This window comes from Tursiops truncatus, chromosome 1 (genome assembly GCF_011762595.2).
Source record: "Tursiops truncatus isolate mTurTru1 chromosome 1, mTurTru1.mat.Y, whole genome shotgun sequence".
Classification (NCBI taxonomy): Eukaryota; Metazoa; Chordata; class Mammalia; order Artiodactyla; family Delphinidae; genus Tursiops; species Tursiops truncatus.
The window spans coordinates 118,738,317-118,761,700 of NC_047034.1; the positions used below are offsets into that span (position 1 = coordinate 118,738,317).

The window sequence follows — 23,384 nt, forward strand, 5'->3', positions numbered from 1 at the left end:
CCAGTGACAGTATTATTAATATTTTCTTTTTAAAGATAATATTTGAAGACAATAAACTCAATCAATGTGCCAAGCTCTGTCTGTTTGGAAACTTGCAGATATCACCAGTGGTGTCAGTTCTTAATAGAAGCCAAATTTCCAATCTTAGTGAGTTCTCTTTGATGAAATTACCTAGAAGAATCCAATATGACTTTAACCTGGATATATGGGGGTGGGGGGAAAGAAGTACCTCTAGTAACTCAATCAAACCCCAGGAAGAACTTGAAACAGAAGGAAAATATTCATGCTGTTGATTGGTTGATGAAGTTGCATGGCCCAGGAGACACAGAAGCCTTATCACGGCTCCAAATAATGGCCCACAGATCCCTGGGGAGCCGAAATAAATGTCTAGTGAGGTTAGACATCACAAACGATTAGAGATAATTAGACCAGAATGATAATGACTGCAAAATCATGGATTTAGGAACTGTGTGGGGCAGTTATTTTGCTTGTCTTTCTGCCCTAAGTTTGTTCCCGTACTGCTAGAGTGTTATATTACATAAGGTTTTCATTAGTCACCAGGTAGATAGAACAAGAACAGCACAATTTCCTCCTGGATATGCTTTATCCATGCTTTTTATACTTGGTGGGTAAGTGTGAAGGAAAAAAATAGGACTGTGGCAGATAGGAACTGTGGTTTTTCCTGGAACAACTATTGATACTGAACTTCAGTTTACCTAGGCACAAAATTGATTCATGTGTAAAGTCCGTGATGGTCCTACTCTTTCACATGAAAATCTTAACAGCAAAAATTATTTATACTTTTTAACATTATAAATGTTTCTATAGCCAGGTAAAATAATCAAGAATCTTTTTGAATAGAAAAAAGCGTTGTCTTGCTGTGCTCATTCTGCTATGTTTAGCACACTGGCCCACTGTGTTTGTTGTGCATTTTTTTCCTCCAGTGGCCTGACTATCGCCATGCTCCTCAGTTGGATGTTCGTGATACTCCTGAGGTTCACGGCTGGCTTCCTCTTCTGGCTCTTCACCTTTGGTGTGATTGGGATTATAGCTTATGGTAGGTATCACCCTCTTAAAATCATCGAATATCAAAATAATCTTTTTCTTTTCAGTCCCCATTATCAATCACCAGAAAGTATTTTCCTTGCAGTGAGTTTAATTATTCCCCTCCAAAAGTTGTTGAGAAAAATTACTTAATTTTGCATATATTATCTCTATTATTTCTTCTTTATCTTGGAAAAAAAAGTGCTATCAGAAAGTTCTACTGTTTTTCTCTACCAGCCTTTGGTCTCATGCCTCATGGGTATAAAGAAGGAGGTAAAAAAAATCCCTTTTAAGTTAATGAAAAATATTTCAGACAATTTCTTTGAGTCCTTTAACTTTTCTGTCTGATCAAAGGCCAGGTCTGCATTGTAACAGAAGTGTGATTGATCTGTTTTCCTCTTTCAACTTAGAACTTTTAATCCAGGTACTGTCACATATTTTAATAATTGGCCAGTACTCCATAATGAGGCATCACCCTCTAGAGGCAAGTATTCTGAATTACACATTGGATGGACTCTTACTTTATTTCAACGTTGAGCTCTAATTATTAACTCAATCCTGCCAAATGCAGTACAGGTAAAATGCAAATACTAAAAAAGGAGTTAAAGTCTCTCCTAACGAACAGTATGGCACTTATGACAGCTTCTTCTCAGTCTTCTAATAAATGTATGGGCCAATATATGAATGTTAGAGAGGTTTCTATTCAAAAGAATGATTTCTGCTACAACACCATTTATATTGACAATGAGATTTTATGGTCACAGATACCAAAAATAACAATTTCCTATTTTTGTCACCCAAAGAAGAAGAGCTTTAAACATGTCAGCATTAGAAACCAGCAGAATCCGCAAAATCTGTAGCTAGCTTGGGTTCCAATCCCAGCTCCATAATGTAACTGGGAGACTTTGGAAAATTTTAATGATTATAAGCCTCAGTTTCCTTATCCATAACATCAGCACAATAATGGTATCTCCATCTAACAAGACTGTGAGTGTAAAATGAGACAATGAATATAAAGATCTTAGAACGGTCCCTGGAATACAGCAAACACTCAGCATGTCTTGGGGTATTGTTATTATCCTGCTCGTTATCCTAATTAAGTTTCTAGACAATTGTTCACGTCTTTCCAGGTATTATTCCTTATCAGCTCCTCCTGTGCAGCTGCCCGTGAAGAGGTGGGTCAGTCTGGTAGAGGAATGCAAGAATTGCTGTCCTCTAATCTGAAACTCTCAAGAAAGCTTTTTGTCTAAAAGTCGTTTTCCTCCTTGGAGCTCAAAATATCCCCTTTCCTTTGCCATCTTAGAGGTTGAGCGTGTGAACAATTCTCATTGACCAGAACAAATTAAGAGATATATAGGGGAGGCCATATAACACCATGGTTACAAATATGTATTTGGAGTTCGAAAAAGGCACAGTTCTAGAATCATCACATATTAATTGTGTGATTCTCTGCAAGTACATAGTATCTCTAATTCATAGTTTCCTCAACTGTATAATAGGAATCTGTGAGTGTTAATAAATAATGTATATAAAGTACTTAGAGAGCTGCCTAGCACATAGTAATTGTTCAGTAAATGGTATCTATTATTTTGTTATTATGCAGGAATATTATTGAGGAAAGAGGACTTGAAGCCCAGGGAACATACTTTTATAAACAAACAAACAAACAAACAAACACTGGACAGGAGTGAGAAAGTAATAGAAAAATAAATTGGAAAACACTGCTGAGATTTTCACATCCACCAGTATGGAAGAATTAATAATCTGAAGGGTCCTCTTGCTATGAAATAATGGCATAAAATAGTATTGTATTGTTTTATGTAATGTATTTTTTTGATGAGCTTACCAGAAGTAAAGGAAATCTCCCCAAAAGGAAAACCATTTTAAACCCACAAGCTAAAATGTGTGGAACCGAGCAGGAAGCACATATGAAATTATGGGCGGACCATACCAGGGCTACAATCAGGACACTTAGAGCCAGCAGGAGAGTAGAGGGTCAGACCTGAAACTCCTGGAGTAGGTCTGGGATCCTGGAAAACGTATAAAGTGACCCCAGTTTGGTAGTACCCTTTGGTTGCCAACAGAAACAAATATAAATCCCCTCTAGATGAAAGCACCTTCAATTCAGATCACCAGGTTTCCACAGATTAAATTTAACAAAGTATGAGTTACAATCAAAGATTACCAAACATGCAAGGAAATGGTCTTTTGCAAGAAACAAAAGAGGGCTTCCCTGGTGGTGCAGTGGTTAAGAATCCACGACACAGGTTCGAGCCTTGGTCTGGGAAGATCCCACGTGCTGCGGAGCAACTGAGCCCATGCTCCACAACTAGTAAGCCTGTGCTCTAGAGCCCACAAGCCACAACTACTGAAGCCTGTGCGCCTAGAGCCCATGCTCTGCAACAAGAGAAGCCACTGCAATGAGAAGCCCGTGCACCGCAATGAAGAGTAGTCCCCGCTCACCACAACTAGAGAAAGCCCGCGCACAGCAATGAAGACCCAACGCAGCCAAAAAATATATATAAGATAAATAAAGTTATATAAAATAAAGAAACAAAAGAAACTATAAACATCAGATTGAGGCCTCCAAGAATTCAGATATGGATTGATACAGAACATGAGATAATCATGTATAAAATGTTTAAGAATTAAAAATACAATTTAAAAAGAAAGAAATCATCAAAAATATCTAGGCATACATGAAGATGAACTAAATAGAACTTTTCAAAACAAAGCAATATAGTGTTAGATTAGAAATTAAATTGATAAGTTAAATAGTAAAATAGAGAATTAATGAACCTCTGAAATAGATGAAAAAGATGAACCTCTGAAATAATTACTCAGAATACAGCAGAATGTGACAAGAGGACAAAATATGATTGTGTGGTTAAGAGAGAGAGAATAGATTGAGAAGGGCCTAAAATATATCAACATATTTGAAAGATATTGGCTGAGAATTTTCTAGAACTGATGAAAGGTATAAATTCAAAGATACAGGAAGCTCTAATTATACCAAGGAGAGTAAGGGAAGTGACACCCATATCTAGTTGTACTTTCTTTTATTTGTTCAGTCAACAAATATCAGTTGAGCAGCTGCTGTGTAACAGGCACTATTCTAGGCTCTTGAGAAAGAACAGTAAAAAGACAAATGTTCTTACTCTCCTGATACTTATAGCCTAAGCATATTATCTATTAGAAGGTGATTCTTGCCATGAAAAAAAGAAAATGTAGAATAGATAAAGGGGCATTGAGAGTATCATGGTAGGGCAAGGAGAGCAAATTGCAGTATTAGTAGGGTAGGCCTTTTGGAGAAGAGGTCTGAGAAAACACTTGAAGGAGGCAATGGAGTTAGCCATTGGAGATAAAGGAAAAGTTCTAGACAGTGAGTACAGCTAGTGCAAAGTCCTGAAGGTGGGAGCGTGTTGAAGAAATGGCTAGAATGCTTGTGTAGATGAGTGTACTGAGTAAAGGGGAGAATAGGAGATGAGGTCATAGAATTTGTGGAGGGCCAGAGACTTATAGATTATTGTAAGATCTTGCTTTTTACTCTGAGTGAAATGGGGAGGCAAGGTAGGGTTTTGAGTAGAGAAGGGATATGAAATGATGACAGCTTTAGTCCCTGTGTTGAGAAGAGACCATAGTGAGGCAAGAGAAGAAGCAATGAGATCACTGAATAGGTTACTACAGTAATTCATGTGCCAAATGAGGGAAGCTCAGACCAAGGTGGTAGCAATAAGGATGGGCATATAGGTTTTTAATGTAGAACCAACCGAATTTCCTGATGGATTGAATGCAGTTCATAAGAGAGTGTCAGGAGTCAAGAATGACTTCTAAGGTTTTAATCCAAGCAACTGGAGAGATGGAGTTGACATCAACTGAGATAGGGAAGGTTTGAGTGGAGCAAGGTTCTAAACCTTTTGGTTTAGAAAGGGGATTGATCAGAAGTGTAATTTTGAACATGTTGAGTTTGAGATGTTTATTAGGCATTAAAGTGGAGATGGCAAGCAGGCAGTTGAATATATAGTCTGGAGTTAGAAAGAGAGAGTTAGCCTAAAGAAATATAGTTAGGAGTCAGGAACACTAGAGCCATGAGACTCGCTGAGATTACCCAAAAAAATAGGTATACATAGAGATGTCGACCAAAGACTGAGTTCAGAGGTCCTCCAACATTAAGAGGTCAGGGAGAAGAGAAGGGACCAGCAAAGACACCTGAGGAAAAACAGGTTTTTTTGAAAACTAAAAGCAGGTGATGTTATAGAAGCCAAGTTAAAAAGCAGCAACAACAACAACAAAAGCGGAGGGCATGATAAACCATGTCAAATGGGGCTGATAGGTCAAGAAAGATGAGAATTGAGAAACTGAGACTAGGCCTTGGATTTAGAAATGTGATGAGATCACTGGTAATCTGATGAGGGCAGTTTTGGTAGAATAATGAGAAAAAAAAGTCTGGTTAGAGTGGATTGAAAGAGGATGGGAGGAGAGGAACTGCAGATAGACAACATAGATGGCTATTTTGGAGAGTTTTATTGCAGTGGGGAGTAATTGGGCAGTGGATTGGGGGAAGAGTGTCAAAAGTAGAATATCTTTTGTTTTATTCTTTAAGATGTGAGAAAGAACAACATGCTTGTATACTGTTTGGAATGACCCATTAGAGAGCAAGAAATTAATGATGTAAAAGAAAGAAATTGTTGTGAAACTTCAGAAGACCAAAGACAAAAGACTTAAAACAACTGGAGAGAAAAGACAGATCATATAAAAAGGAACAATTAGGCTGAAGCAGACTTTTTTTAAAATTATAAAATTTTAAATTTCTTTTTATTTTTGGCTGCATTGAGTCTTCGTTGCTGCGTGTGGGCTTTCTCTAGTTGGCATTGAACGTGGGCTACTCTTTATTGCAGTGGCTTCTCTTGTTTCGGAGCATGGGCTCTAGGTGCGCAGGCTTCAGTAGTTGTGGCATGTGGGCTCAGTAGTTGTGGCTCGCGGGCTCTAGAGCGCAGGCTCAGTAGTTGTGGTGCACGGGCTTAGTTGCTGCGTGGCATGTGGGATCTTCCCAGACCAGGGATCAAACCCGTGTCCCCTTCATTGGCAGGTGGATTCTTAACCACTGTGCCACCAGGGAAGTCCCTGAAGCAGACTTTTTGACAGCAACAAAAGAAGTAGAATAATACCTTCAAAGAGCTAAGAAAAAATAACAGTCAACCTACAGCTGTACACCCAGCAAAACTATCTTTCAAGAATAAGAGTAACATAAAGATATTTTAAGATAAGTAAAAACCAGAGTTTACAAATAGACATATACTAAAGGGATGCCTACTTCAAGAAGGAAAATGATTCCACAAAAATGTATGAGATGCAAGAAAGAATGATGAGCAAAGAAAATGAATTGGTAAATGTGTAGGTAGAGCTTAACAACCTTTGTATAAAATAATGATAATATCCAATTTTTTGAGGTCTAACTGTACATAAGTAAAATACAGAGGAATAATCAGACTGGGGTGATTACTGAGTAATCTAAGTTTCTTGTATTTCCTTGTGTTGACTTTAGACTTGGCTAGTAAGTACACATAGTCAATTTTCAAGGGTAATTTATTCTAAAAACAGAGAAGACATCTCTGAACCAGTAGAGGGGAAAAATAGAATATAAACAAACAAAAACTGATCAATTTTTAAAGGACAAGAATTGGAAGAAAAGAAGTACAGATACAAAGTGGAACAGGAAGAGCAAAAAGTAAGAAGGTTGAAAAATAAGTATAGCAATACATTAAATATAAATTTATTAAGCTCATCGTTTAGAATACAGAGATTGTCAGGTCAGATTAAGATATAAATATACAAATTGGAGCTGTGCTATTTACATAAGTTACACAAAACATAAGGAAATTGGAAGTTTCAAAGTGAAGGGATAGATAAAAATATACTAGCAATCATTAACCAAAAGAAAGCTGCAGTAGCCATAATAATATCAGACAAAATAGATTTTGGAATGAAAAGCATTGCTAGGGATATAAAGGATACAGTTTACTAAAAAGATATACTAATTCTAAACATGTATGCGTCTAATAATAGCCTCAAAAGTCATAGAACTATGAGAATTAATAATAAATCAATAAATAATAAAACTTTATGGCATATAAATACCCCTTAAGGAGATATTTCAACATATCTTTCTGCTAAAATAAGAGAATAATAAGCACAGGATTCAGAATAATTGTTCTTTGGCAGGGAGAGGCAGTAGGTATGATAGGATGAAAATCTCAGGTAGAAGAAAAATTTTTATTTTGTGTAATTAGAGCAAAATTAGGATGATAAAATCTTAAGATAGGTGATACATTCATATGTGTTTATTTTACTGTATGCTTTAAAACCAACATCTGCCTTACATATAATTTTGTATGTATCAAATATTCCATAAAGCATTTTTAAAGGAATTTTTAAAAATTCACAGGGAAAGCAATGCCTAAAAGGAAGGGATTTATCTTATATTTCTTTGAGAAACAACTGTCCTTTCTAATTTAGTTTTTTGTCTTTCCATGGGCCATACCCTCTCACCTTGTATCTAGGAAAAAAAACGGTTAGTTTACAGTTAGAGGTTTTAAAAGCTATTTTCCTCATTATTGCTAGAACATATCCAACGGACCTAATCCAGACTCATGGGTCATTAAAATAAATAGGACTCTTAACTCTGTTTTCTACTCCCACTTTATCTAGACCATGTGAAAAGTCATATACAGTTCGAAACACAGAGTCTTGGGGAAAATACAGTAAGTCCATGTTTGCCTTGCCTGGACACAATCTTTGATAAGAATATGCTTTTAGACAGTTCCATCAAGACATTCCTTCACCATCGAAAAGATTTCACAAGGCTATTTTCAACTTAAATGATTTTTTAAATTTGCTTTTTAAATAGATTATATGTTAAAAGATAAAAAGTTTATACAGTGAAAATTTTCCTTCTCATTCTACTCCTTAGTCACCAAGTTTCCCTCCCTGGAAGCAAAAAAGATTGTATTTCTATGTATCCTGCCAGAGATACTTTACGTGTGTATAAGAAAATATATATAGTTCTTACTTCTTATATGAATTATAGCATATTTTTATATCATTTTGTACTTTTTTCCACTTAACAAAACATGTGGTGATCATTCACTAACACTAGACTTTCTCCTCTTTATATGGAAATGCAGTATTCTACTGTACAAATATACCATAATTTTTTTAACCAATCGCTATTGATGGACATTAAGGTTGTTTCTATTTAAAGCGTCATTTAAAGCCAGATGTTGCCACAGTCATCCAAACAAATACTGAAAACATTTATACTGAATACAGTAGCACATTTAGACTATTAGATACACATAAAATATTTAATTTGAAATATGAATCTTCCTTTGTAAAAATGACCATGCTGATCAATTTCATGTAGATATGTGTTATAAGTGTATAGCTTATATTTCAGAAAATAGCATTTTATATTAGTCTACTTTTCTCTCCTTTTCAAGGAATATGGCACTGTTACCGGGAATACAGCAATCTTCAGGGACAGCCAAATGCTCACTTAACTGTATTTCACATCGGGATTCAGACTGATATAAGCATGTACTTTCAACTGAAACAAACATGGTTCGCATTTAGTGAGTGGATTTTAAAAACTTGTTTGTTAAAATTGTAATAACAAGAAAGCATCTTTTTGTGTAAAGGAAAATTTGGGTTGGTATAACTTGTTAAAATATACTTATTGCTAATGTCATTAAAATAAGTGTGTCTATAATAATACTAGCTACAATAAATGGAAAAGTCATTGAGGGGAATTTATTATATAATCTAGGAAAATGTTACTTTACAATGATCTCAAGCTATTTGCCTTCAACTTAAAATGGGTTGGATATAGACGTTTATAGCCATTAATCTGATATCCAAGAAAGGTATTTTAAAAGGAAAAAAATGCTTGATTTTTCAAACTTGTTTTTAAAAATAGAAAAAGGAAAAAAAAAAAGCAACAAATTTTTCATAGCAGGACTTTTAAACAACCTGTTATAGAATTGGAATAATAAATAACTGAAAAGAAATTTACATTTTTGAAATGTTTATTTAGATTGAGTTAGTTAAGGGTAATATTAACAAATATTTTAAAAGCTAGATGATTTCAGAGATGGCTTCAATCCTATATTTCTAGAATGGTTTTATTATACTAATCCTTGCACTTTACAGAGATTCATGTTATTTATTCAAGATTTTAAAGATGATCTGTAATTACATGGTGCTTTAAAAATATTTCATCTTCATATGTTGTTGAAGTTAGAGAGCCAGGGAAGACAAGTTTGAGGATGCCTGGTAAGGAGCCCAGAGGTAGCCTAAGAGGGGGGCAGTATCTTGGAGAGTATCATGATTCCAGCATGGATCCCATCACCATAAATCTGAAAACTTAATTTTGCCACTTCACCCAAAAGTCATCAGGGACAGGCTCACAACATGTCACCAGAGTGCCTTTTTATTTGTTAAAACTATTAGGGTACTCTCTCTGTGACCAGAATACAGACATATATACCACCTAGGACACTGCTTTCCTGGGGTCAAGGCATATGGGGAATCAGATCACTAGTGAGAAAGTTTTTTAGCAGAGACCCTTGGATAGTCTTGAGAGATGTTTTCTTAAGGCTTATGCCAAGCTTGATGAGCTAGTCCTGCTGCACAGAAGCCCCCACCAGATTCTTTTGTCTGCCAAATTCAGTTTTCCTGTGTTCCTTGGATAGTACTAGATCAAAATGCCAAATTCTTGCTCTTTGGGTTCCCATTTCTAGCCCTCACGCAGCTAATTCCCTTCACATAACACATTATTTTTTCAAATATGTTTCAGAAGAACTTCATTGATAGCCATTTTTTTTAACTATAAAAATCAGGTGTCTTAGAACTTAAATCCTCATTACTTTTTCTGAATTTGAGTGATTCCATATCTCCTCAGCAGTCCACTTACTGTCATCTGTCATATCTAAAGATGACAAATCTCATCCATTATGTATTGAAACCTCTAGTTTTACTCTCAGATGGATCTTAGTTACAGGTTCTATGGTCATCCTGCTGCTGTCTCTTAAGGACCTTCAACACAAAAATCATTGAGATGATCAGAATCTGCCATTGGAGAAGTTGAGAGGTACTTTGAGGAGAAAACAGGGCTTGCTTTTATTTTCAAGTCTAGCAATACTTATCTTTCCTCAAATGAGTGTTAGCTTTCACAACGCATTTATCAGACATTAATTGATTACTTGCTCTGTGTTTGATGAAATCCTGGGCACCAGAGACAAGGGTATATGTATGAAATTATACTAATTGACAGAAACACTAAAAATATGCAGTTATACATGCAAAATGTATAATTTTTATGAGTCTTGGATTGTGTTAGGAGATGGTTCTATTCTCATTTCTATTAATTATCCCAGCCTCCTTGGTAAAGTTAGATTTATACCAGCTTCTCTCTAGGGGCTCAAAAAATATGTTTCTATTGTTTGCTCTTGCTCAAACAAAAGGAGGGAATATAATATATAAATTCAAAAGACAGTTAAATTTCTCTAATATAACCATTTAAAATATGTAATTTTGTAAAGGTACAAATTTAATATGCAATGTTCTTTTTCAATGCAATTTCAGAACATAAAGTGACTGATATATTTCATATTCTTAAGTTTGTCCAAAGAAGATAGTGATTTTAGGTTAATATGGCTATACTCCACAATTTTGGACTCAGTTTAGTTTTAAGAGAATCAAATTTGCATAAAAACGTAAATACATCGTTTAACTAAAAGAAGATGTAGTAGCGAGATGACACCTTCCTAAGATCCTCTCACATCTCTGGGTTAACTGATTTCTACTTACTTGGAGATACTAACTGAAGTGGGATGTATTATCCGAATCTCAGTGGTATAACAATAGAATGAAATAATGAGTGCCCTATTGCTGGAAGTGTTCAGACATGAGCGGAATAACTATCTAGCAAGAACGTTAGAACGGATTCTTTCATGGGTAGGAATTTAATTTAACTTTCCATTAAGTTTCTTTTATAATTTCAGATTTTGTTATTAGCAGTACTATATTTCCTTAATTTAGGATCCATACCTTTTCACTTTTTAACATCTCTGAGGTCAGGATGCATTTTATAATCAATGAATAGACATTTAATAAAGGATTTCTTTACTTTTCCTGAAAGGATATTACTAAATTGAAGGTATGTCTTAGAATTGAGGAAATATAGTAATTAGGACTGTTTGGCTTTAAGTAAAAAGAAACAAAGGAACAAGCTGGAGGCAAGGCAGGGGTATTTATTCTAAGAATATAGAAGTGTCTCACCAAACTCAAAGTAGCAGAAAAGCAGCTGGACTTTCAAGTGTATGTGGATCCAGGAAACAAAAAGCCAAAAAGGAGCCAAGATTTCCTCCACTTGCTCTCTTTCTTTACACATATACATTTTATTCTTTCTTTGCAGGTTCACTTACTTCACATAAAGATGGTTTTTACACAGTTTATTAAATGTATATAACTCTTAGTTCAAGAGATTTATACACTTCAATTCAAAACTAACTAGATTCCCTTAATTCTAATTCTGAGACTTTTATTACACAACTTGGGTTGGGTTTACACTCTGATTTCATCAATGGCAGCCATGATAGGTGGCGTGTGAAACTTAAAATGTGGCATCTCAGAACCCACCCCGTCCATCAGCAAGATCAATTAATTAAGAGGCACTGTGAGTGGGGAGGCAGTCCAGAAATTTTCTTCTGTAATGATTCTCTTACTCAAAGGAGTGAAAGTGAAAACATCTAAAATAGAGTTGCCTAAAGCAGCCCTTCCTTTCTTCCATGCCTATTTTCTCATTTCTACAAATGGTGTGAAATGTTTCCATAGATAAAATGAAGCCTGTCCAACTCAGTTGTTTAAACTCTAGCTAAAAGTTTTAATCTACATTTTTTTAGCGTTTCTGGGAGGTTTTGAAAGCGAATTTCTAAAACTGGCATTTTTGGAGAGGTAGCACTGCTTAAATTATGAAGTGTCAGAATTGGTAGAAATAATCATGAAGATCAGTTCTAACTTTTGCAGAGAAAGTTTGCTTTTGGGATTGATTTGAATCGCACACTATTTTTTTTTCCCCCCCCTGTTTAAAGTGATAATACTCTGCATCCTTGAAGTGTTCATCATCCTCATGCTGATCTTCCTCAGGGACCGAATCCGCATCTCCATTGCCCTGCTGAAGGAGGGGAGCAAGTAAGGCCTTGATGGAGAAACTCATATACTGTATATCTATCAGTCATATCGATCACTGCTTATTTGTAGATGCCCCAGACTATTTTCCCTTTAAGATGGCTTGTTAAATCTGCTTTCCATTCAAGAAGACTTGTTCAAGTTCAGACTCTGCCACGTATTAAAAACTTCATGCTAACAAATCTTTCAAAATCCCCAAACCTCAATTATCATAGGGTAAAATAAAGCTAAAACTCGTGTATTCTATGCACTAGCACTTTTTTTTTAAACACCAAATATATGTTAGGAGGATAACTTATGTGAAAGTAAGTGATAAAGTGCTATATAAAAGTTAGTTATGTTATATTATTCCCATACTGAGTCATATGTTAATATTAATGTTTGAGATCATTTGCAGAACTTTAAATCACCATAATTCTATAAAGCCAATTATGTGCTCTTGCTAGTTTTGTATAAATAACAAAACTTGCCAGTAGACAGAATAATTGGTCCTAGCACTACCAGACTGTATATTTTGTAACTACAGCTCTCAATTCAGGAACATTTTATACCCAGAGCCATTTTTATTTTAAAATGCTACAGAATAGGGGCTTCCCTGGTGGCGCAGTGGTTGAGAGTCCACCTGCCGATGCAGGGGACACGGGTTCGTGCCCCGGTCTGGGAAGATTCCACATGCCGCGGAGCGGCTGGGCCCGTGAGCCATGGCCACTGAGCCTGCGCATCCGAAGCCTGTGCTCCGCAACAGGAAAGGCCACAACAGTGAGAGGCCTGCGTACCGCAAAATAAAGAAAGAAAGAAAGAAAGAAAGAATAAAATGCTACAGAATCAACAGTTTTTCATAAAATTCATGTTGTGAGGTAATAACACCTACAGTTTCTACACTATTCCAAAAGGTCACTTGAGGATAATACTTTAAACTTTTGAATAATGCATGGAAACAGCAAGGAAAGTGTTATTACAAAGTCAATAGGTCATGTTCTCTATTTAGAATGATGGAAACTGAGGTGTTAATGGCCAAGGACCAAATTATTTTAAATAGTCTTTGAGGATTGTTTCAACAAAATCATCATCTATAATAATAATAGTGCCACCTAAAGCCAGTGTTTGAAATAGTTAACAAGCAGTTTGTTAAATTAAACTCTGTCCTTCCCACAATAACTGAAGCCCTATCATTAGCCACTGAAAACTACTGATTTGCTGGGTTATTTCTTAAATAATATGATACTGTACAATTCAGTTATCCTGCTGCTATGCCTCTAAATGTGTGTGTGTGTGTGTGTGTGTGTGTGTGTGTGTGTGTGTGTGTGTTAAAGGGCAATTACTACTGTGACTGGTTAATAATTTTTTTCAAGGGAAAATAAGAGCTGGAATAAATGTGCATGAGAATACAGGGTAAACATAGGGATGCTTAATAATTCACTGAACAGCAGTGTCTGGGGAAAAGAGAGAATAGCATAGCCCAAATAGTGAGGTGGCGAAGGTAACAAATACAAAAATGAATCTAAAATGTGTCAGTGCATTAGGAGTGGAAATAGTTCCATCATAGTTCTCAGTGGCTATATCAAATAGCATAGGGTTAATTCAGTATCATATGCTGAAAAGATTATAGGGCAATTAGGATTATGAATATTTTAGAAACCATATCTTAGGAGGAAATATCAAAAGAATTATTACCCTGGAGAATAAAAGAATAATGAGTTGCTTGAAGGGTTGCTGTATGGAAAAGGTGGTCCTTTCTTCTCCAGAAGGTAGTGGATGTGAATTACATGCAGGCAGATAAGGAAGGACTTTCTAATACTTTGGTTGTTAAGAAAATAGAATAAGCTGTGTCATATAAAAGTAAGTTCCTTTCACTCAATGAGATCACCAGAGACTAATGAACATGTTTTGAAGATAGTTCAGAAGGGATTCTTAAATTAGGAATGGATTCTCCCATTTGATCAGATGATCTTCAAGGTCCTCTCTAATTTTAAAAGTCTAAGGAAAAGGGAGAAATACCATGATTATAATGCATCAAATATTTATGCGTCAGTCAGAAATAACCAAAGAGGAGAAGGTTTGGGGAACTTTTGGCAGGAATCAAACATGAGCATTGAAAGAATGCCTCTAACTTACTAAACATGAATAAATAAAATTTTAAAACCAACTAAGGATTCATCAGCAAAAAAGAGTTGATGGTTATTACCACTGTTCTTGGAATGAATTCAGTCAAAGGCTTATTTCTAGTTCTAACAGATAAAATTTTAATTGAGAAATTATAACTGGATCATTTTCAGTTTCAAATATTTGTTTTATTTTAGAGCCATTGGATACATCCCTACTACCTTAATTTATCCAGTTTTAACTTTCATTTTACTCTCAATCTGCATTTCCTACTGGGCTGTGATAGCAGTGTATCCTTTGGTAATTGACTCCTTCAAACCTCAGGTACACACTACTATTCAGGAGCTAGAAGTTTGTCTGTTTCCATCCGGGAAAGACTAGGAACATCCTAAAGATATAATTGATATGATGATGATGATGATGATGATGATGATGGTGATGATGATGGAGATTATGATTGCTAAGCTCTAAAAATGTTTCAGTGTACCAATTGAATTTCCCCTCAGATAGGTCACATGGTACATTTTGTTTTATTTTGTCTTCACATGTGGTACTCCTCACTCCTCCTTTGTAATACGTAAAAAAATCTTTTTATATTTCACTGTTTTTAAGGGGCTGCTCAGTGGAGCTGACCCACATTATATTACTCTGGTTCTGAAAATGAATGAATTGTTAAAAGATTAGTTTTTTGAAATTAATCTTTCAGTGGACTTTTGAGTTATTTGCATTACTTTCTTGTCCATTTACATTCAATCTACCAGCAAATAATTTATCCTTAATAGAGTTCACTCAGTTACTTGGCTACATCAGGGGTACCTATATACAAAGTCATAGCCCCAGAGGGGCAATGTAAACATGAAAATAAAACCTGTAATCCAGAGGTAAGTAAAATAAACTCTTTCATTTACTGCAATACAGAACTCTACTGTATTTCATCTAGCAGTAGTGGTAGGAATCATCCTGAAATAGAGACCATGTGCATTGATGAGGATCACTGTAGAGAAGGGGAGGGTGGGTCGGGTGTTAGCAGGAGAGCACTGAAAACGGTAGGCAGAATAGAGAGAAGGCACTGCTATTTCCTGAGCTCACTTGTCCTGTCATACACCTAAGAAGCAGGCACAGTCAACAACACCACTAATAAATGTGAAATTATAGTGGATGCAGACTGATGAACATATGATGGAAAAATGAGGTACTTTCCAGAGCTCATTAAAGAATTGTATAAAGTGATATTATAGAAAATAGAAATAACAGCAGAAGCTAATAGGAAAAAAGCAAGATATGCAATTGGGGGCCACACAAGAGAAGGCAAGGAAGGTGTTATCTTGGAATAGCACTTAATATTATATTATTCGTGTTTTTTTTTTTTTTTTTCCTGAGTGCAGATTTTTAATACAACTGAAATTGCCAAAGCTTGCCCTGGGGCTCAGTGTCGTTTTGCTTTCTATGGTGGAGCGACCCTGTACCATCAATATATCACTACCTTCCAGATATTCAATCTATTTGTCTTTCTCTGGCTTATAAATTTTGTCATTGCATTGGGTCAGTGTGCCCTTGCTGGTGCCTTTGCTTCTTATTACTGGGCCTTGAAAAAACCTGATGACATCCCACCATATCCACTTTTTACTGCATTTGGACGAGCCATAAGGTAAGTTTCACACTGAAACCTACACCTATCTTCCCAGTTATGTTTAGTGTGTTTATAATTCAAGTGGCAAAGTACTTGAGGTCAGAGGTATAATTCAAGATTCATAGATGTCCACTGGCTTTGTCTGGTTTTATAGCCACAGTTTTATAATCCCTACCCAGGCGAATATCCTTCTAAAAGGTTACTGGAGAGAAGAGGTAGGGGAGGGCACCAAATTAAAGATTAAGGACTAACTTGTCTGTGTTTCTTCATTGCTCAGCTCAAACATAAAATCATCATAAGATGACAGGCTATTGGTATCATTTTCATAGATGAAGTGCAAAATGGATGTCTATGGTTTAAAATCCTCTATGAAGACCTTTGTCAATCTGAATAAGAGAGTATAAGAAGCTCTTTCCTATCAATCCTTCTGCAGATCCCTTTTACCAATAAAAATTAACTAACATCCTTTTAGTTAATAGTAAAAATATTTTAACTTTTATTCTCATTTTATCTTTGCCCAGATATCACACTGGATCCCTAGCATTTGGATCTTTAATTCTTGCAGTAGTTCAAATGTTCAGATTAATCCTAGAATACTTGGACAAACGTCTTAAACGTAAGATTCCAGAATTCATCTTTTCTCAGACTTCCTGACTTCTGTGAATAGAATAGATTGGGTCAGGGGGTTGGGGGGGACATAATGACTGTAACTTGGACACAGTAATAAGGATGGATGTGGTCAGATTGGGGAGATGTTTGGAAGGAAAAGCCAATAGGACTTGAGGGATGGAATATGGTGGGGGGTGGGGTGGGGAGCAATGGTAAAATAAGAGTAAAAATGTGTGATGCTATTTACTAAGATATGGAAACCAGTAGAAACAAATTTCAAAGAAGAGATTTAAAACTGTGTTTTTGACTTGTTAATATTGAGAAGCATGGTGGAGATGTCAGGCAGTTCCAAGTCTAGAGCTCAGGACAGGTCAGGCTTAAAATATAAATGTGGCCATTGGCATAAATCTTCATACTTAACACATACAGTTTACAAACACATAAACTCTGCTTGGGTTGTACTTTAAAATATTTTATTATTAATTATCAAAATAATCTTGAAACAGAGCAACCAAGTTGGAACACTCACATTTCCTGATTTCAAAACTTAATACAAAGCTACAGTAATCAAAACAGTGTGGCACTGGTATAAGGACAGACATATAGACCTGGAAAAGAACAGACAGCCCTAAAATAAATGCTTACATATAAGACTATTCAGAGGGGGAAGGAGAGTTTTTTTCAGCTAATGTTACTAGGAAAACTGGATATCTACATTCAAAAGAATGAAGTTGGACCCTTACTTTACACCATATACATAAATTAATTCAAAATGGATCAAAGACTTAAACATAAAAGCTAAGACTATAAAAGCCTTAGAAGAAAGCATAGGAAGAAATCTTCTTGACATTGGATTTAATGATGGTTTCATTATTTCAATGATCATTTTAATGATGATATGACACCAAAAATACAGGTAACAAAAAAGAAAAACATAAATTAGAATTCATCAAAAAAAAAAAAGTCTGTGCATCAAAGGACACTATCAAGAGAGTGAAAAGACAACCCACAGAATGGGAGGAGATATTTGCAAGTCATATATCAGATAAGCAACTAATATTTAGAATATATAAATAACTCCTACAACTCAACAATAAACAAACAACCTATTTCAACATGGACAAAGGATTTTTTAAATTAAGTAAATTTTTTCAGCTTTATTGAGGTATAATTGACAAATAAAATTGTAATATTTTTAAAGTGTACAACATGATGATTTAATACACATATACATTGTGAAAGGATTCCCACATTTAAGGTGGGACACACCTGTCCACCTCATATACTTCCTTTTTTTTTTCCTTTTTTGGTGTGAATGCTTAAGTTCTACTCTCTTAGCAAATTTCAATTATACAATACAGTATACTCAACTATACTCACCATGTTCTACATTAGATCCTAATACCTTAGTCATCTTATAACTGAAAGTTTGTACCCTTTTACCAGCCTCTCCCAATTTCTCCCACTCCCAGCATATGGCAACCACCATTCTATTCTATTTACAGGCATTTAACATTTTTTCCCTACGTATAAGCAATACCATGCATATTTGTTTTTGTGTGGCTTATTTCACTTAGCATAATGCCCTTCAGGTTCATCCATGTTACTGCAAAAGCAGGATATCTTTCTTTTTAAGGCTGAATAATATTCCATTTTGTATATATAACGTAATTTATCCATTGATCCATTTAATGACACTTGTTTCCATACATTAGATACTGTAAATAATGCTGCAGTGAACATTGGAGTACAAATATCTCTTCAAGATAGTGATTTTGTTTCCTCCAATTACATATACAGAATTAGAATCACTGGATCATATAGTAGTTCTATTTTTAATTTCTTGAGTACTGTTTTAATTTCCGTACTGTTTTCCACAATGGAGTAATCAATTCACATTCCTACCAACAGTGTACAAGGGTTCCCTTTTCTTTTCATCCTTACCAACACTTGTTATCTCTTGTCTTTTTGATAAGAGATATCCTAACAGGTATGAGGTGATATCTCACTGAGGTTTCAATTTGCATATCTCTGATAACAATGTTGAGCACTTTTCATGCACCTATTGGCCATTTTTATGTCTTCTTTGAAACAATGTCTATTCAGGTTCTTTGCCCATTTTTTATTGGGTTATTTGTGTGTTTTTTGCTGTTGAGTTCTATAAATTCCTTGTATATTTTGGATATTAACTCCTTATTACATATGTGGTTTGCAAATATTTTCTCCCATTCAGTAGGTCGCTTTTTCATTTGTTGATGGTTTCCTTTGCTGTGCAGAAGCTTTTTAGTTTGATGTAGTCTCACTTGTTTATTTTTGCTTTTGTTGCCTTTGCTTTTGGTGTGAAATCCAAAAAATAATTGCCAAGACCAATGTCAAGGAGCTTACAACTATAAAATCTTCTAGGTTTCAGGTTTTACTTTCAAGTCTTTAATCCATTTTGAGTTGATTATTGTGTATGGTGTAAGATAAAGGTCCAATTTCACTCTTTTGCATGTAGATGTCTAGTTTTCCCAGCACCATTTATTAAAGAGAATATCCTTTCCCCATTATATATTCTTGACTCCGTTGTCAAGAATTAATTAACCATATTGCATGGGTTATTTCTGGGCTCTCTATTCTCTTCCATTCATCTATGTGTCTATTTTCATACTGATACCATACTGTTTTATTACTATAGCTTTGTGATTGAGTTTGAAATCAGGAAGTGTAATGCCTTTAGCTTTGTTATTCTTTCTTGATTGCTTTGGTTATTTGGCCCTTTTGTGGTTTCATGCAAATTTTAGGATTTTTTTTTTTTATTTCTGTGAAAAATGGCATTGAAATTTTGATAGGGATTGCATGAAATTTGTAGATCACTTTGGGTAGTACAAACATTTTAACAATATTAATTCTTCCAATTCATGAACATGGAATATTTGCCACTTATTTGTTTCTTCAATTTCTTTTGTCTACAGCTCACAGTTTCCAATGCATAAATATTGGGTTGGCGAAAAAGTTCATTTCGGTTTTTCCATAACATGGCAAAACCAGAACAAACTCTTGGTCAACCCAATAATTCTCCTCCTCATTTAAATTTATTCCTAGGTATTTTATTGTTTTCATGCAATTGTAAATGAAATTTTACTCTTGATTTCTCTTTCCAATAGTTAGTTGTTGGTGTATAGAAAGGCAACTGATTTTTGTATATTGATTTTATTTCCTGAAACTTTACTGATTTCGTGTATTAGCTTAAATATTTTTTTGGTGGACACTATAGGGTTTTCTATATATAATATCATGTGATCTGCAAATAGAGACAGTCTTACTTCTTGCTTTCTGATTTGGATACCTTTTATTTCTTTTACTTGTCTAATTGCTCTGGCTAGGACTTCTAGGTACCAAATTGAAAAAAAGTGGCAAAAAAAAAAAAAAAAAGAAAAGAAAGAGAAAAGAAAAAAGTGGCAAGAGTAGGCATCCTTGTGTTGTTCCTAATCTTAGAGGAAAAGCTTTTGGCTTTTCACCAATGAGTATGATGTTAGCTGTGGGCTTGTCACATATGGTCTTGATTACGTTGAGGCCTTCTGTAACCAGTTTATTGAGAGTTTTTATTACTAAAGGAGGTTGAATTTTGTCAAGTAATTTTTCTGCATCTATTGAGATAATCATGATTTCCTCCTTCATTTTGTTAATGTGGAGCATCACATTTATTGATTTGCATATCTTAAATCATACTTGCATCCCTGGAATAAATCCTACTTCATCTTGGTATATGATTCTTTTAATCTAGTATTGAATTCAATTTGCTAATATTTTGCTGAGGATTTTTGCATTTATGTTCATCAAGGATATTGGCCTGTAATTTTCTTTTCTTGCAGTGGCCTTGTCTGGCTTTGGTATCAGGGTCATGCTGGCCTCATAAAATGTGTTTGGAAATGTTCTCTCCATTTCTATTATTTGAAAGAGTTTGAGAAGAATTTGTATTAATTCTTCTTCAAATGTTTGGTACAATTTCACAAGTGAAGCCATTTGATCCTGGACTTTTCTTCATTGGGAGGTTTTTGATTACTGATTCAAAATCTTTACTAGTAATTGATCTGTTCAGATTTTCTATTTCTTCATGATTCAGTTTGGTAGGTTCTATGTTTCTAGGAATTCATCCATTTCTTCTAGGTAGTCCCATTTGTTGGTGTAAGATTGTTCCTAGCATCTCTTATGATCCTTCATATTTGTGTGGTATCAGTTGTAATGTCCCCTCTTTCATTTCTGAATTTAAGTCTTCTCTCCTTTTCTCTTAGTTAGTCTAGTGAAAGGTTTGTCAATTTTATGTTTCAAAAAAACAGCTGGTAGTTTCACTTACCTTTCCTATTTTTAAGTCTCTATTTCATTTATTTCCACTCTGATCTTTACTATTTCCATCCTTCTATTATCTTTGTACATAGTTTCTTCTTTTTTTTTTTTTTCTTTCTAATTCCTTGAGGTGAAAAGTTAGGTTGTTTGAGATCTTTCTTTCTTCTTAACTTAGATGTTTATTGCTATGGACTTCCCTCTTAGGACTGCTTTGCTACATTCCATACATTTTGGTATGTTGTGTTTGCATTTTCTTTAGTCTCAAGGTACTCTTTGATTTCCCTTTTGATTTATACTTTGACCTGTTGGTTGTTCAGTAGCATGTTGTTTAATCTCCAGATGTTGAATTTTCCAGTTTTCTTCTTGTAATTGATATCTAGTTTCATACCACTGTGTTTGGAAAAGATGCTTGACATTATTTCACACTTCTTACATTTATTAAACTTGTTTTGTGACCTAACATATGATCTATCCTGGAGAATGTCCCATGTGTACTTGAGAAGAATGTGTACTCTGCTGTGGTTGGATGGAATGTACTGTAAATGTCTGTTAAGTCCTTCTAGTCTAATGTGTAGTTAAGTCCAGTGCTTTTCTGTCTGGATGATCTATCCATTGTTGAAAGTGAAATTTTGAAATTCCCTACTATTATTATATTGCTATTTATTTCTTCCTTCATATCTGTTTATATTTGCTTTATATATTTAGGTGCTCCAATATTGGGTGCATAAATATTTATAATTTTTATATCCCCTTGATAAATAGACACTTTTTTCATTGTATAATGACCTTTGTGTATTGTTTCAGCTTTTGGCTTAAAGTCTATTTTGACTAATATAAGCATAGGTACACCTGATTTCTTTTGGTTTCCATTTGCCTGCAAAATCTTTTTCTAATCCTTTACTTTCAGTCTAAGTATGTCTTTAAAGGTGAAGTGAGACTCTTATAGGTAGCATATATTTGAGTCTTTTTTTTTAAATTTCTTTTAGTCCCTCTATATCTTTTGATTGGAGAATTTAGTCCATTTACAATTAATTGTAATTATTGATAGCTATGGACTTACTGTTTCTATCTTGTTAACTATTTTCTGGCTGTTTTATAGTTTTTGTTTCTCTCTTCCTCTCTTCCTTTGTGATTTGATGATTTTCTGTAGTGGTATGTTTTGATTCCTTTCTTGTATCTACTATGGTTTTTGCTTTGTGGTTATCATGAGGCTTACATAAAATATTTTATACTTATAACAATGTGTTTTAAGCTGATAACAACTTAACTACAAATGCATACAAAAGCTCTATGTTTTATACTCACACACACATTTTATACTACAATGTGGTTTTTTTTTTTGCGGTACGCGGGCCTCTCACTGTTGTGGCCTCTCCCGTTGTGGAGCACAGCCTCCGGACGTGCAGGCTCAGCAGCCATGGCTCACAGGCCTAGCCGCTCTGCAGCATGCAGGATCTTCCCGGACCGGGGCACGAACCTGTGTCCCCTGCATCGGCAGGTGGACTCTCAACCACTGCGCCACCAGAGAAGCCCACTACAATGTTTTTGATATCACAGTTTACATCTTTTTATATTGTGTATCCATTAACAAGTTATGTAATTATAGTTCTTTTTAATACTTTGTCTTTAACCTTTATACTATAGTTCTAAGTTATTTACCTACCACCATTACAATTTTAGAGTATTTTGAATTTAAGTATATATTTACCTTTACTGTGAGTTTTATACTTTCATATATTTTTATGTTACTAATAAGCATCCTTTTGTTTCAGCTTAAAGATATCCCTTTAACATTTCTTGTAAGGCTGCTCTACTGGTGATAAACTTTTAGCTTCTGTTTGTCTAGAAAACTTTTACCTCTCCTTCAATTCTGAAGGACAACTTTGCCACATAGATAGAGTTTCTTGGTCAGCAGATTTTTCTTTCAACACTTTTAACATATCATTCTACCTCATTCTGGCATGCAAATTTTCTGCTGAAAAATATGCTTATAGTATTATGGGGATTCCCTTGTATATAAGAAGTTGCTTTTCTCCTGCTGCATTTACCCACCTTTTAACTTTTGAAAATTAATTTTATGTGAGTCAGTATGGATCTCTTTACATTGATATTCTTTGAGCTTTCTGGATCTGGATGTCTCTTTGATTTTCCAGGTTAGGGAAGTTTTCAATCATTATTTCTTTGAATATATTTTCAGCCCCTTTCTCTTTCTTCTCCTGGGACCTCTGTAACATGTAAAAAGTACATTCTTTTTAATTTTTCTTCCTCTAATTGGATGAATCCCACTGCCTTGTCTTTGAATTCATCAATCCTTTCTTTCTTTCTTTTTGAATTTTCTTTTATTTATTTTTTTATACAGCAGGATCTTATTAGTTATCCATTTTATACATATTAGTGTATATATGTCAATCCCAATCTCCCAATT

The 23,384-nt window shown here is 34.9% G+C and overlaps 1 protein-coding gene across 4 annotated transcripts in view; it reads left to right on the forward strand.

Annotated features, from left to right (window-relative positions):
* SLC44A5 (solute carrier family 44 member 5) overlaps window positions 1–23,384 on the forward strand; it is a 383,428-nt gene that overhangs the window by 340,244 nt on the left and 19,800 nt on the right. For 3 of the 4 annotated variants that reach the window (XM_073788302.1, XM_073788299.1, XM_073788310.1), the window contains 7 exons: window positions 945–1,057; window positions 8,544–8,675; window positions 12,195–12,294; window positions 14,592–14,684; window positions 15,188–15,275; window positions 15,780–16,042; window positions 16,546–16,640. In XM_073788302.1, the coding sequence (XP_073644403.1) occupies window positions 945–1,057; window positions 8,544–8,675; window positions 12,195–12,294; window positions 14,592–14,684; window positions 15,188–15,275; window positions 15,780–16,042; window positions 16,546–16,640 (884 nt within the window). The remainder of the gene's footprint in view (window positions 1–944; window positions 1,058–8,543; window positions 8,676–12,194; window positions 12,295–14,591; window positions 14,685–15,187; window positions 15,276–15,779; window positions 16,043–16,545; window positions 16,641–23,384) is intronic. The other variant, XM_073788306.1, reaches the window with a different exon arrangement.